General features: G+C 39.0%; 1 protein-coding gene across 1 annotated transcript in view; it reads right to left on the bottom strand.

Moving 5' to 3' along the window:
• Positions 1-15,599, bottom strand: part of LOC120573270 (phospholipid-transporting ATPase ABCA1-like) — a 168,971-nt gene that overhangs the window by 90,062 nt on the left and 63,310 nt on the right. Inside the window, exons 17-25 of the mRNA XM_039822907.1 lie at positions 15,059-15,263; positions 14,628-14,744; positions 13,804-13,975; positions 12,574-12,705; positions 11,726-11,865; positions 10,827-10,964; positions 5,977-6,191; positions 4,799-4,877; positions 2,777-2,979 (exon numbers count right to left, since the gene is read on the bottom strand). Of these exons, the coding sequence (XP_039678841.1) occupies positions 2,777-2,979; positions 4,799-4,877; positions 5,977-6,191; positions 10,827-10,964; positions 11,726-11,865; positions 12,574-12,705; positions 13,804-13,975; positions 14,628-14,744; positions 15,059-15,263 (1,401 nt within the window). The remainder of the gene's footprint in view (positions 1-2,776; positions 2,980-4,798; positions 4,878-5,976; positions 6,192-10,826; positions 10,965-11,725; positions 11,866-12,573; positions 12,706-13,803; positions 13,976-14,627; positions 14,745-15,058; positions 15,264-15,599) is intronic.

Genomic DNA, 15,599 nt, shown 5'->3' with positions numbered 1-15,599 from the left:
TTTAAGAAAAAACCAAACATTCAAATTTCTATTTTAAATTGGAATGAAAACCAATACTCTTTGAGCATGATTATGATCAATAATCAACTCACTGCTCTGCAGAGAGGCATATTGGAATCATACTCCTAACACAGTTGAGCCCTTTGTCCTGAAAGACGAACTGAACTTGTTAATGTGTTACAGGTGATAGATTCAGTACTTTTACATTTTGTATTTTTATCTTTGTAACTTTAAGAGCTATCTGTGTTTTTTGTTCCTGATGGGATTGTGGTGCATGGGGTATGGCACTTGGACATCGACTATGGCAACTGCCACCTTTGGATCCACTATCCAATAGATTTGAAATCTTGTTCAACCAATTTTCTAATGCAAATTGCACACCTGTGTAGGTTGACTATATGGGCCCTATCTTGCACCCAGCGCAATTGACTTTGTACAGACTCACGTCGGTAAATTAGGGAATGAACTTGCGCTCCCGGGGGCGGTTCAGCAAAAAGAGGCTGCAAGTTCCGGCGCAAACGTTCCCTGGTGCTATTTTGCAGTTTCAGAAAACAATTCCACCACTGACCTAAAAAACCTAGTCTAAAGTTAGTGGCGCTAGTCTAAAGTCAGTGGAGCATTATTCAGATGCTATTTTAAGGGCGCATGCTTGGCCGTAATGTAGAGTGTGCACACCGCGCATACACTTTGCTTCTCTCATCTCACGGACCCAGCAGTTCCCATTTTTGCAAACAATACATAAATACAAGGACAAATATGACCTTGTTTTACACAACATTTCCATGAATAATGGATGTGTTGATGACATAAATGAGGAAATATTAAGAGGACTTAAGGAGATGTGATGTTGAACTGCATGTGCCGATGCCACTTGACCCAAATGCCCCAGCAGCAGCACGGGAGAGGAGAGACAGAAGAGCTGATTCGTCTATAGTGAGGTAATCCCAGTCTAATGTTAGACTACATTGCAAAAATATCACCATGCATTCATAACCTCGTAATTCAGTGAGAGTGAGCCCAAAACATCGGAAAGTATGTTTTTGTGACATTTATTTATTTACATTTTGTAAAAATAAAAAAAATAAAAATCAATAGCAAACGTCAGTCTCCTCGGCTGTGAAGCGCTCCTGGCGTGCGCCCATGGATGTATTAAGAGCGTGCACCTAGCAAATCCGCCATTATAATAGCTATCCGCCATGGAACAAGCGTGCCTGCTTTTAAAGGGAATGTGAGATAACGCTCTGATTGGTTTATTGCACGTTACACCCAAACCACACCTATGAGTAATGTAGCTACTTCAGACCAACCCATTTTAGATTTGCGTCGGACGCAAGAGTCATTTATCCCGCCGGTATACTAGCAACAGCTCCCGAGATCCGCCCACAAAGCTACTTGCGTTTGGCGTTTGATTCTTGCGTTTCAGATCGTTAAAATAGGGCCCAAGATGTGTTTGCCATTTTGTCTTTGTCCATTTTGACTCTGATGAAGACACAGGGATGTTGAAACATTAGTCTGTTTGCACAATTAAAGGCTGCAAATGAATCAGTGTTCTCCAGTCCCTTCTTTTCCTTTGGAAGTTTGCTGTCCTTGAGCTGAGAGGCACCTGATTTACCTGTATGCTGCTGAACATTACGCAGAAAAACCTGCTTCAACAATACTTGCAATTACTTGGCACTTAGACTGAATCAAAAGAAATATCCCAGACTTGATTGTTTGTGAAGTTATTGGCTTAAATGTAAAGTTGCTTGTCACTCTGCAGGAGGGATTTGAAAACGGTCAATCAAAATTTTGATTGCTAATTTAAAGACTCTGAGCAGAAAGAAAAAAAAGAAAGAATAATGGGGGAAGGAGAAGAAAAAAATAGTATGGTATAAAGTGTAATTGCAGCAATAAAAAAAAAAGAAGGGGAAAAAAAGTAAAACAAGGGCAACATTGTCAGTATGTGTACTTTTCTGTTCCTGTGTGTATGTAGGCAGTCTCTCTACTGTATATGAGTCCGGATCGGGCCAATTTTTTTTGTCCGAGCCCGGCCTGCATTCAACAGAGCCGTGACCGAACCCGGCCCGAGCCCGACAAATTTTTTCTCATACTAACAAACAAGTAGGCTAAAGCCCGCTTTTATTAAGCAACTGTAGGAAGGCATTCGGAAATGTCAACAGATGAGCGCATCAACACACACGGGGCAACGAGCGCACGTTAATAAGCTGCTTAATTTAAAATGTTCAACGTGTTAACCTTTCCTGATTGCTTCGTTTCCGCCCGTGATCAGAAAACCAGGGGAGACTCGTTACCTCCAGGGCCGACGTTATAAAATGAATAACGTTGGGGTTAAAATGCCGTTTCTGGTGAGCAAATGAATGAACTTGGCTTTCAGTCTGGGGTTTATTTCGGACACCACACACTGTGTACAAAACTTAAACTTATTCCACCAACTCTGCTCCGTTCGCATCTACACGTCCGCTTCCTCTTTCTCTATCTCTCTTCTGCCCACCTACCCCACACACACACACACACACACACACACACACACACACACACACACACACACACACACACACACACACACACACACACACACACACACACACACACACACTGAGCTCTCTTAAAGGAGCCGCAGCACCATTTTACAACAAATGCCTTATCGAGCTGATGTGACCGAGCCCGACCCGAACCAGACCATAATTTCTAAATATCTGTCCAAACCATATCCATGCCTTAATATGTGTGCATGCTTGTATCTTCAGCTAGGTTGTCAATCCAACGCTTAGTATACCTCCTCCAGCGTGGTGTCAGAGATGCCGTAGCTAGTCAGACCAAGGTCAGCCATGGCTAGGTCAAGCTCTTGGAACAGCAGTGCAAAGGTCCCATCTCTGGCTCCACCATAAGGCAGTATGTAAGTGATCTCTTGACCAATGCTCTCCAAGAAGACTGCCTCAGGGACGTGGCGCTGCACAATTTGACCCACAGCTGTCAATTCTGTTGGATGAATAGCCGCAAAAGAACTCAGAACACAAAACCAAAGAATAGTAAAATTGCATGCACAAACAGAAATTTCTTTATGTCCTTTCATGTCTCCTTTTTGATGAAGTTGTAAGTTAGAGTGACGTAACGGACAGAGGATTCAAGAGCAACCACCACTATTGGCTGCAAAATAATACAGTAAAGAAGAAAAGAAAAATTTAACCAACTATATTTTGAAGTAAACAATGAAAAACCATTGTGTAATGCACGGAGATTACAACATACCTGATGCTGTGACCTTTAAACATACTGAAACAGATCAGTGGACATAATTCTCCTGCCTCATCCATTCTGAAGCTGGGTCTTAGTGAGAATCAATCAGGACAGTGTTGCAGAACGCATTGCATCCATTATTGATCCCGAACCTCTCATACATAATTACTGCAGCTTAACAACCAACGGCTTGGTGCTTTATGAAGAAGTAAATGGATCTGCCTCACACATCAGACTGAATTATTTGTGAAAATGTGTGTGTTTCTGTCTGTTTGCTGGTGTGTGTGGTAATAAAGAGAAATGTGCTGTCACTTGTGGAAATATGATTACTTTTATGTCATTTTCTATCTTATATTTAACCATCATGTGTATAATCATTTTGAAGGTGTGAGCATTGATTGATTTTACATGCATAATAAACTGGAGCCTACCTAAGATTTTTCTTCTGATATTGTCTTGCATGAATACTTTTGTTTACCTGATCAAGGCTGGGAATGATCAAAACAAATCAAATCGCCACCATCACATGCCATTTAGTTGTGCGATCTTTTCTGCTTCTGCAGTGTCTCTGCATTTCTTTATTCTAATATAATTCCATTCAGAAAATGCAAAAAAAGTAAAAAGTAAGGTCAGAGAAAATAAGATTTGATCATTTGTCTAACACACTCTACTGTAAGCTCAATGAATAATTGGTTGATATCTTGTACGAGGATTTTGGCTAGTGACAGTTTTGAAATGGTATGCAACATCCTCAACAGTAAAAATTATATTTACCATTCAACATTACTGTACAACACTGGAACAAAGGAAAAGTGTCAATATTTGAATGTGGAAAAGACAGCTAAAGGAGAAAAAAATACAACATTGTTTCATGTACATCAATTAAGCTAATACAATATTAAGATAATAGTGTTGTATTATTAGGGTAAGAGTCGTGTTGTGTGATTGGTAAATGAGTGGCGTTTTTGTTTTTTATAGCAGAAGTGTATATACATGTATGGCGTGGGTCAATATATATTTGGGAAATTAAAATAAAACTTTATTTCAAAAAGGAGAGACTAAAATAAAATAAAATGTGATCCATTTTACTGGGACATTAAAGTGCACTCTACCAGTATTTAGAACATTTCAACAGCATCTACAGTAAAGGCGCAAACTACTTTACTTTTTTTCCTGCGGTGTCTGTTGGTTTTGGTATGGAAAAGGTGAAAAAATCTACCAGCAAATGGATCTTCAGCACCATTGGACGATGCTATTTTGAGACGTTTTATGGTTATTGTTTGCCTGTTTTGGGATGATGGCTGACATGGGGTTGAGCTATAGTACCTAACTCGGTGTGTGTTGTAGTAACTTACACATTTTACTTGAGGTTTAATATGGGGTCTGAATAGATACAACATTTTCAGTTTTGGATTAAATGTTTACACAAATATTCACACAGTTTGTTGTTCAAATGTATGCTGTACCAACTATTTAACATTTTGATATAGCATAGGCTTACAGGTTAGGTTAGATGCTAATCCTAATATACGACTGGTAGTAACAGAGATGCAGTTTCTACCTGAAAGATCAGAGTTGCCCCAGCTTTGGCTGCCGATGCCATCATCCGGGCTGCTGTCCCTGGAAGGACACTCTTTGTCCTGTTAATCAGAATTGGATTAGAAAGGCCTTAACATGCATTGCCACTTAGAATGATAAACAGTGCCTCCTTGACAACTCTTGTCTTACATTAATGTAATAATCAATGCTATCCACACATTTCTATTTAATTGCTCTAAACAAAATGTATGCATGAGACAATGTGGGCGACCTGTAATGTAACATCAAGTCACAATATTTCAGCCGAAGACAATACACACAAACGAAAATTACATTTTTAATTCCAACAAAGGTTGAATAAACTTCACAGCAAGAACTTTATGACATGTATTAAATGGAGTTTAATAACACTAAATGAGATCAGCACAATCAAACTTAGTCCAGCTCGGTTTCCAAGCTATATTGGCTGTGTAATTGCAAAATCTTCCACTGAATTACAAAGTCGTCATCTCGGAGAGGGGTTACGCCTCTACCTTGCCCACAAAGGTGTTAGCATGTTTATTTATTTCAAACAAATGCCTCTGCTCACCTCAAAGAGCCTGCAGAGTAATGGTAATTGCTCTAGCCCTGCTGGCATGAGTGCATCTTGTTCATTTGCTCCTATTGATTAAAAGTAAGTGTGCGAGGCACCATTGGCGAGCAAAAGCGAGATTCACCCCTCTCCCCGGTGACAATAAGTATCATCCAGCACGTAGGCGTTTGCCAATTCTCATGCTGGGAGCAACTAAACACAGATCATTATAGGGGGAGGGTGGCAAGAGAGAAAGAGAACATGCAGGAAAGTCAGAGGGAGCCATGTTCAATAACTGACTAGATAGAGGTTACTGTTGTGTCAAAGGGGCTTGCAGCTGAAGTTCTTTTCTCGATACATGAAGTCAAAAATAGTAACCCCCTTCAATTACAGCAGTTTTATGTAAAATTATTTGAATTACGATAAAACAAAAGGGTAATTGCATGGTTAGGCAAGGGCCCTAATCACCACATTTGTGGTTATCTGAACATAATAGGATCACACAGCCAATGTTGTGACTGTCGCAAGCCATGAGCGAATATTAACATTTTCAACCTTTTGTTTTAATTTAGGTTCCAGATTTAAAAGCTAATCCGTAACCAAAAACCACATATGCTTTCTTTTAGTACCTCTTTGTCCTGACTGTGTTTGATACCATTACGCTGAACCGTCATCTTTTCAGCCTCGTCTCGGACCAGAGTGAGGTAGTAGCCGCTGCCAAAATATTTCTTTAGAAAGAGTGAGGAGCCACAGCAACGCATCTTGCCGTGGGAGATGATAGCAATGCGATCACCTAAGATGTCTGCCTCATCCATGTGGTGTGTAGACAAAATGATGGTGCGACCTGAAAAGAGACGGAAAGAGAGACTCAATCGTCACCTGAATGGCAAAGTGCTTGGTGTCTAGGTTTCTGTGTGAGTCACAGTCATGGAGTGAAGAATAAAAACTGTGGATTGCAAATATAAAAAAAAAAAAGTTAAGTCACTGACTGAAAAAAAAAGCATTTCTGAAGCACTTTTCTCTCTAGAGCTTGTTTGTTTTGACAACTTTTGTTATGAAAAAGAAGCCTGACAAGAAAAGATGCCACAGATCAAAAGTGTTCAAATCAAGCCAATATCTCAATCTGTCTCTGCATGGTAGTCACTTATCTCTTTATTGCCAGTTCCACAGTGTGTTTTACCCATGCTTCTCCACATGGCAACAAAGCAAACTCCAGAAGAGTGTGTGGGCGTGAATCTGGGACAAAATTAAAATTATGATAAAGGCCACCCTAAGCCTACTTTCCAGCATTTCTATCATACCACATTTTATTTCAGCTCTCTCTTCTTTGGTTCTGCGATTTGAGAGGCATCAAACTGAGCACAATCGCAATGACAGCTACAGCATGCATTGCAAGGTTATTCACAGGTGTTGTAATCCTCTAATATCATGCTGTATCAGATAACACATTAACTATCACATACCCCAGAAATCAGAAAAAAGGACTAGATCTGTGATTAAGTCACAGCATCGTCATGTCTCTGCAGTCGGCATGAAAGCAGAATCACAGAGTACTTGGTAACCTTTGATCCAGTCATTTTTAATGAGAAAACATGTAACCCGATACCTTTATCATTAACTGGAAAAGAAAGAAACCTGCTTAGAAGTCGGTAACTTTGAAAAAACAGTGTTTTTTTAACGGCTACAGCAAACAACTTTCTGTTCATACTGGCCATTAAAATATTCCTTCTTAATGTACTTTCATGGGCAAAATTTACAGCCCTCGTTTTGCGCAAAGATATGTAAAAAAAAAAGTGAGGCTAATATGAGGCTTAAGCATCAGCATGTTAACAGTGTCATTACGAGCATGCTGACATTAGCATTTAGCTCAAATCACTGCTGTGCTTAGGCTCAGCCTCACAGTGTCAATAGCATAGCTGTAGACTCTTGTTAAGACATCATTTTAAAAGCAAGTTTGAGATCACATCAACAGGTGTGCCATATCAAGAATATAAATCTCAAAACATGGCAAAGAGATGCACTCACAGTAAGTAGCTGACTGGATGGAGGTTTTCTTTAATACTTTCTTTAGTGAATTTGGTGTTAAAGCAAAAGGTCAGGTGCTCAGCTGAGCTTGGCGGCTTTTTTTTTTGCACTGAGCTAGTTAAATGTGTATCCTCACAGGTCACATTATCCCAGGGACAAGGACACACTCAGAGGTCATTATCTGCAGCCCAATGCAGCCATTTTGCTTGGCCAACTATATCCACTGCGTCTCCCCTCCTCCTATCTCCCCCACTTTGTGTGCCCTGCCACCAGCTGAGCTGTTAAATCCATCCCTTCTCAATAAGTATTGCTGCCTCATGCTATGCCAAGCAAGTCTGGATCCCTCTACATACAAACTCCAACAAAACGCCAACTTGAATGAATGCCCACAATCCAGTCAATTTAAGATAAGGGGGAGGGGAATCTATTCTTATAAAGGGGGTGGGTTGAGGAGATTGCTTGAGTTTTAGTTTGACTGAGCTAGCTCATTTTGCATGGGATGCTCGAACTCAGACAATTTTCCTGGAGATTTGCTGTGCTTTACAAGGTAAAAAAAAAAATGTGTGAGTTGGGAGTAATATAAATGTGTTTGGACTGCAGATGGCCCACAAAGGTATTCTGATTTATAGTGTGTTGTGGTGCATTACAGCACAAAGTGATATATCAAATAGAGTTCTGTGTTCAGGTAAATTGGTAGTACTCGCACTACGTACAGTAAAGTGAGCCTGGACATCTGGTTTCTGTTATTTAGCTTCCTTCCCACTAAATCAAGTTGATAGAAATGGATTTCACAGTGGGTGAGTAAGCCTGGACAGATATTATGTACATCGGCAGTAAGATGAATTATTGGACAAAACTGTATTAACTGCTGTTTGTGGCAATCATCCATCCATTAGCCATATCGGCTTATACTTTGAAAGTTAGCGGGGGGCTGGAGGCGATCCGAGCTGGCATTGGGCGAGAGGTGGGTACAACCTGTCCAAGGTGCCAACAGACAATCAGTCACGCTCACATTCGGCCAATCTAAAGTTGCCTTTTAACCTAACCTGCATGTTTTTAAACTGTGGGAGGAAATCCGAGCAAAAGCTACCCAGGTGTGGGGAAGGCAATCAATTTAGGTCAATATATTTAAAAATGACCTAAACACTCATGGAGTTCAAAGAAACAGATGGGCCTGTTGTTTCAATTAAAACCAGTCAAATATAATAAAAACTGACTGGTAGAAATGCAGCTGCATGCTCAATATGTTTTATTCACTGTTAGAATTTAAAAATTGAAACTCAGAGATTGTGGTTAATGCAAGGAATCTGTGAGTATTTGCTGAAGGTTACACAGGTTGAAAGCATATTTTGTGTGAATAGTGTGTTAAATGTTACATGATGTTCTGAATACTATGGTTAAAAGTTTATAGCCCACTCCAGTCTTCCCCTCCACCCTCTGCAACATATTTTATTGAAGATTTTAACACAACACATTTTCAGAACCACTTTTTTTCTATATCCTGAAAACGACTTAAGTAAGATCACATACAAGAAAAAAAATAGTTTTGCACTGCAACATTGGCTTCAACCCCACATTAATTTGTAATCCTAAAATAAATGCATCATGCATGGTATTTCAACTTTTCACAAATGCCAGATAAAACTGTAAAAATGCGTGCAAGTGCAAACAGAGTCTACAGTAAATAGAATCGCTACAAACTATATTAAGTTTGAGTGCTCGGAAAATATGAACTGTTTCCCACATTTTCTTGCACCCCTAGTTTCTCACAAATGAAATCACCTTCCTATATGTGTCAGGTCTAATCTCAGACTACATACAACATTCATGCTGTCAGTATTCAATGTGGGATTTAAGATGCTCAATGCTGTAATATACTACTGTAATATACTGTTTATGGTATTTTGAAAGGAGCTGCTTTGTTATTTCACTGCACTACTAATTCAATCTTAACTTAACTTCAGGGGTGCTATTGTATTAACTTCCAGTGATTACATGGCTGCTGAGACAAGCTGTTAAAATGAGAAAGTCAGTGGGAGAAATCCTTGGATAACAAGTTTATTAGCTATGTAATCTAAAATGTTAGGTTGTGTATCATGTGCATCTCTGTAAAATAAAATGTCATATTTATGTGGCAGTAAAGAGCTATATAAGGGAAAGGCACCAGGCATTTTAAGGCACCAGAAAAGGCTTGTAAATTTGTAAAGTTATCAATTACAACCAATAAATCAGGTGATATTAAATGATGCAGTCGCAGCATGTATAAATTCCATAATATAAATATCATCCTAAAGGCCCATTTTATAACATAATGTGTAGGGTAATTTAAATGTAACCGATTTACAGTAATGGCAAAAAAAAAAATTGTATTTGCTTTTTAAAATTTGTACTTTAAATCTAAAGACACACGACAGAAGATACATTAAAGCCACCTTAAATGCAAAGATCTAAGGAAGAATAAAATACCAACATGCCACCATATTAGCTTAAATAACATTCCTTATTTATTACAAGACAGATTAAGCATTCTTTTTTAAATCGTAAACATCTTAAATGTACATTGAGAGTTTCATTTAACAGAGTACCCAATGCCCATGTTCCTCGTAGCAAATAAGCCTGAATTGAATGAAAACAATACACACTTAGAGCAATATGGTCATCCAGCCAGTGTGAAAAAACCTGCAAACTTAATTAGCTATGAAGAAGCACAATATTAAGCCCCATTATAGCCTTCAGCTTTTTCATATAAATAGACTGCCTGCAGCTTTTCCTTAATGACAAACCTTAGTAACACTGAAGTGCAAATAAGACTGGAGAGGCACAAAACAGGACTCATTCAACCAGCCAGGATGTGGGTGTTCTCATTATAACAGACTATAACAGACTTATCTCCGCCTCCCAATTCGAGTGAAAGGACATGATTAGAGAAGCTAATGACACAGTGAGGGCGGAATGTCACTCAATGCACATTAAACATTTAGACTTCTGTTGAGAGTTATGCGTTACGATAATGTCCATGTCCTGCTTAAAGCCACTAGCAACCACAAAGTATATAAGGCCGAAGTGTGACAAGCTGATTGATAGGGCAGACAATTAGGGACACTGTTAAATAGCAATGCCAATTAAAGCTTCTTGGATTCACTTGTCTTCACTTCTATTTCCATTTGTTCCAGTACAAATTACAATTTCTCACCACCCACAGTTGAGTGTCACAGAGAGCAAGGCAAACAAAGAAAATAACTTCTGCTGGCTACTCTAGATGGTTAATTACCTTAACAGCTTTAATAGTGGATTCATTTGAGACATTACAGTTACAAGTTAACCTTGAGCTCAGCTCAGTTTTGGAAACTTTCTCAGTTTGAAACAGGTCAAACACGTCAAGCTCTGTCAATTACAAACATGAAGGATTTTAAAGCCTTTAGTGGAGATTTGGTTCTTACTACTAATTCCATACCTTGTTTGTATTTTAACAGCAGTTCCCAGATACCCCTGCGTGCATAGGGGTCCACTCCCGCTGTAGGTTCATCTAAGATGACGATTTTTGAGCCGCCGACAAATGCTATAGCCACAGACAGCTTCCTCTGCATCCCACCTAGAACACAGAACAATAAGTAAGTTATCCTAGTAATATATATTGTCTTTGTGATTTTTATTTTTTTTATTTTGTTATTTTTAGAAAACTGCAGCTGACATGAAATGGATCCTCATCTTTGTCCTGGGAATTCTGCCTATAATCAGTGACAAATCCTACACAAATATCTGTCAATGTTAGGTTTCAGATGTAAAATGGACACAATATTGGGAACTGATTATGGACTAAATGTGTCAAGATAGACTTCTTCAGGTTTTATTGTCTTTTGCATGGTGTAAAATGATTGATGGCAGTGAGGTAGATACACCTTCCTCAGGTTATTCCAGTCTCCACTCTCATAGTGAGCTCTTCAAAATGCATCCAATGTAGTGCTAATGTAGTGGAAATGTCAGCATAGATCAACCTTGACAGTCATATTTCAGTGATTTTGCTCACAAGCAATCCGTGACTGAGGACAATTTATCAAGCAGGACTTGCTCATGCCCCCCAGACAATGAATTACAAGCTGTGACACACAGGTACAGTGCATGTGTACGTTGAGACAGCTGCATGCACACGTGCTGGCAGTGGAAGGGCATAACAGGGCAGCTTTATCCTGAATAAAAAGGATAATCTACAGATGATATTCCTCCTCAGGGGAAATTAATGCACCGAGCACAGGAACTGATGAATACATAAAAAAACGAAATTTAGATCTCTGCATAATTTCATTCAGACACAGAAATACACACATCCAAAACACGTCACACATACAGACACACCTGACAAGTTCTTAGCAAGATCCTTCCGCTTATGTGGTAAACCGACGTCCTCTATCATCTGGTCCATCTCATGTTTCACCTCATCGTGGCTGCATCCTTTCAGCCTGGCGTAGAAGTAGATATGCTCCTCCACTGTCAACCTGTAAAGGTGAAAATAATATAACGCCCATTTGACTGACATGTCAGGCGGCACGGGTGACAATAGAAGCCATCAGCTGCCACTTATTCACATGTAAGTGTTTGGAATGTACAAAATGTCACATTTATGCATCTTGCGAGATGATCTGGCTCCACTCTAAGTGCATTTTTGTGAACCGACGTGAAGAAAAGTCTTGAGCTTCATCATAACTGCCTCACAGGTGGGATAATAATATGACGCAATATCTATCTCTATGTTTGCATGAATATTTTACCCTACTTAATATAGATGCTTTGACTGTCTGGGATTAATATTAATGAAAGTAATTTGCAGGTGCTTAGCCATAATTATGATGTAGGACTTGTGTCGAGTTGCAGGTAATCAGTTTGTGTGGAGAGAGAAATAGAGGGGGACTCTAAAGGTGAAATAAAAAACTGAATAATGGTTGGGAATGAAGCCATTAGAAGAAATTTAGTGGACGGATTGAGCAAAGTTCATTTCATTTTTAAAGAGAAAAATGGAAAGGGATAATTGTAGATGTGAAACATAAGCCAAGACTGAGCCCTCGTTATCCATATTATTAAATTGCAGCGTAATGACCTTTTCTCCCTTTCTTCCTTTTTTTTTTTAAAAATACACCAGAAGCTAAACAAGATGATTATACCAATAACCAGGGGAGAACATGGATGGATCTGCTAAATTTACTCACTCATTGAATAAGACATTGTGCTGTGGGCACATTCCCAAGTACTTTCGGATGCTGTCCATGTCCGTGTGGATGTCATATCCGTTGATGAGCGCTGTTCCTGATGTCGGTGGGAACAGTCCTGTCAGAATTGACCTACAGAGACAATAAAAAAAAGACATAAATAAGACACAAATATCCTTATTACAAAGCTTAGAGATTAATCAAGGCTGTTGATTTTAACCTCATGATAACTCATTTATAATTATAGAGCTGCCAAAGCACTCAAAAGGAGAGTTACTTCAACTTAGAAGCAGCTGGTTATTATAATGGTAAATTAGATTTATTCCCAGCTCCATTTAAACAATAGACATGTCAATAGTCATCATATCCTAAATTATCGACATATTCTAATGGAATGTTCATAAAGAGAAAGAGGAAAGGTAAAGGAAAATAAAAGATACTTTTACAAAAAAATAAGTACAGAATAATGGAACCAGTGCTGTATTGCTGTCAGAGCATTTGGAGCAATGACTATCCATACAGTATCATCACCATTAACTTGTATTCGGTCTCAGGCCATTAATTATGTATAATTAATTATAGCCTGGGAAGACAATTTCCAAACACCAAACAAAAGATCATAAAATAGTGAAAGTATAATATTAACAATTTAGACAAAACAAACACTTCAACAATATTCAATATTGAGTGTTTTGGTTGGTTTTGCATATCTCCAAAAACTCTACTTGATGTCTTATTTTTATATGAGCACAAACTCAATTCTAACACTGCATCTCATACATAAATAGAAACTTTGCTGTGGAGATGCATCCACACAGAGCTTCGGTGTCTGACAGAGTCCTTCCTCTGTCCTCTCTGTTATGTTTCGTCACAGATGCTCAGAGCGGATGTCTTCTCTTCAGCCCTTAGTCTTGCATCAATTGCTCTCTCCCTCGCTCATTCTTTCTGGGCTACTGGGTTTCAGTTATTTCCTGTCATCCTAAAGCCCTTCCAACCTTTCCACACTTTTTTTTTAACAGCAATTAGATAAGTCCCGCTATCAACACAACATCAGTCTGTGTGATAAATGTCCTCTCAGAAGATGTCACTTTTTGCAAGCAGCAACCACTGAATTAATGTAGCAAAAGCACAGTCGGCATTGTGTACAAGTTAGATTAGTTGCACCCTGTGAAAATACATGAACATTGAGCCAAGTGGCAAAGCACGGGACTAATAGATAATGCAACTCACATTGTGGTTGTTTTTCCGGCTCCATTGTGGCCAAGAAAAGATGTGATCTGATTCTCGAAGAAGTCCATACTCAGTCCATCCACAGCGAGCTTCTTTCCAGTCTTGTAGATTTTAACAAGATTGCGGATTGAGACCCCTGCTTTTATACCAGGTGGTGGTTTCTCCAGATACTCTTTAGAAACACATTCATAAACATGCACATATACATAAAGAAAACAAGCATAAAAGCAGGTAAAATCCGTTAAAGATAGGACTTTTAAAGACACAAACAATTATCCTAATGTAAACAAAGTAGCCCTTCTTCCAGAAATTTAAAGACCAACACAAGATAATAACACAATTAAACTAAGTAATATTTATTAATGCCCCAAAATGTTTGTTTACATTGGTAACATTTGTACACACTGAAAAAAACGTGCCTTTTTAAAATTAAGTATGTTATTATTCATTTAATTCTTATTGTCAACACTACTGATTAGGCAAGGGTAAAAAGAAAACACTGCTGAGCACTAAAAGACAAAAAAAACAACAACCGTAGCTCACTCCCCTGGATGTTAATTGGAAATAGTTTTTTTATTAAGTTCCAGACTTGAAACTCCACACAAAGCGTCAAGCTCCATTATCACCCTAAGTGACAAATAAGGTGCTAATGTTTGTTTGCGACCCATCCCAATTAACTTCTTAACACTTCTTATTAGAACTATGTTCCCTCTAGTACTGTACATGGCTGAGCTGTTGAGAATGTGACACATACATAATAACTGCGTAGATTACACTACGGATACACACCACAGCTGAAAATTGAAAATGATTTGGCCGTTTACCGTTATGTACAGGGGAGTCCTTCAGCAAGCTGTGGTCAACGCCAGTCACCGAGGCTGTCCCACACCAGTAAGATGCAGTAAAAGGGAAGTACCATGGCTTCGGGATTCCATATTGTCCTGGGATCAAGCGTGGAGAACAATCACATTCAACAGCTTTGCTTGAGGAAATATTGCACTTAACAGTGTATGTTTCCTCTTGACAGCCTGGCACAAATCCCTCTTTTAATTACGGTTGATGAGAAAAGCATTAAGACTAGCCTGTTAGGAGGACTACATGGCCTATTGATTTAAGCTGGGCTAAGGGAAGGCATCTTATGCAAAAGGGGAAAATTCTGTATAACACCAAATCTTTGCATTTTTCCATCTTTTTTTAGATATGGCAGTGTTACAAATAACAAAATACTTTAATAAATCTGCTTAAAAATGAATACCTGGAAAGACATTTTCAATGTACCAGGTGAGCACCCAGTAAAAAGCAGCATCAAAGAGCATGATGATGATGGACACGATGAAGCTGTAGCGTTCTCCATCCTCTGGACTCTTTCTGATGTTGTACCACTGAATACCGATCCCTTGCTGCTCATACTTGGCAAAGTTGTCACAGCCATAGCCAAAGGCCACACATGACAACAAACTCTGGAGAATAAAAGATGTGCAAATAAAAACATCCATAGTTAAAGGAGCAGTTAGACATTTTGGGAAATATGCTCATTTTCTTTTACGCTGAGAGATAGATTTCTCTTGGAATTACACCACTTCCTTTGTCATGTGCAGATGTAGGACCAGCGGCGGTAATCAAGCTAGCGTGGCACTGTCCAACTTGCGTGGAATCTAAGCACTGTTTTCGTCCAGAACCTGGTGCACCGCAGTCAGTCACATAACCCCCTGTGTAACAGTGAATTGTCATTTTTACATTCCAGTTTTTGTACGGATTTAACAAACGAAATATAACATGTGCTTGCTGTTGCCCTG

Source organism: Perca fluviatilis, chromosome 14 (assembly GCF_010015445.1).
Source record: "Perca fluviatilis chromosome 14, GENO_Pfluv_1.0, whole genome shotgun sequence".
Lineage (NCBI taxonomy): Eukaryota > Metazoa > Chordata > Actinopteri > Perciformes > Percidae > Perca > Perca fluviatilis.
This window is presented reverse-complemented; position numbering and strand designations above follow the sequence as displayed.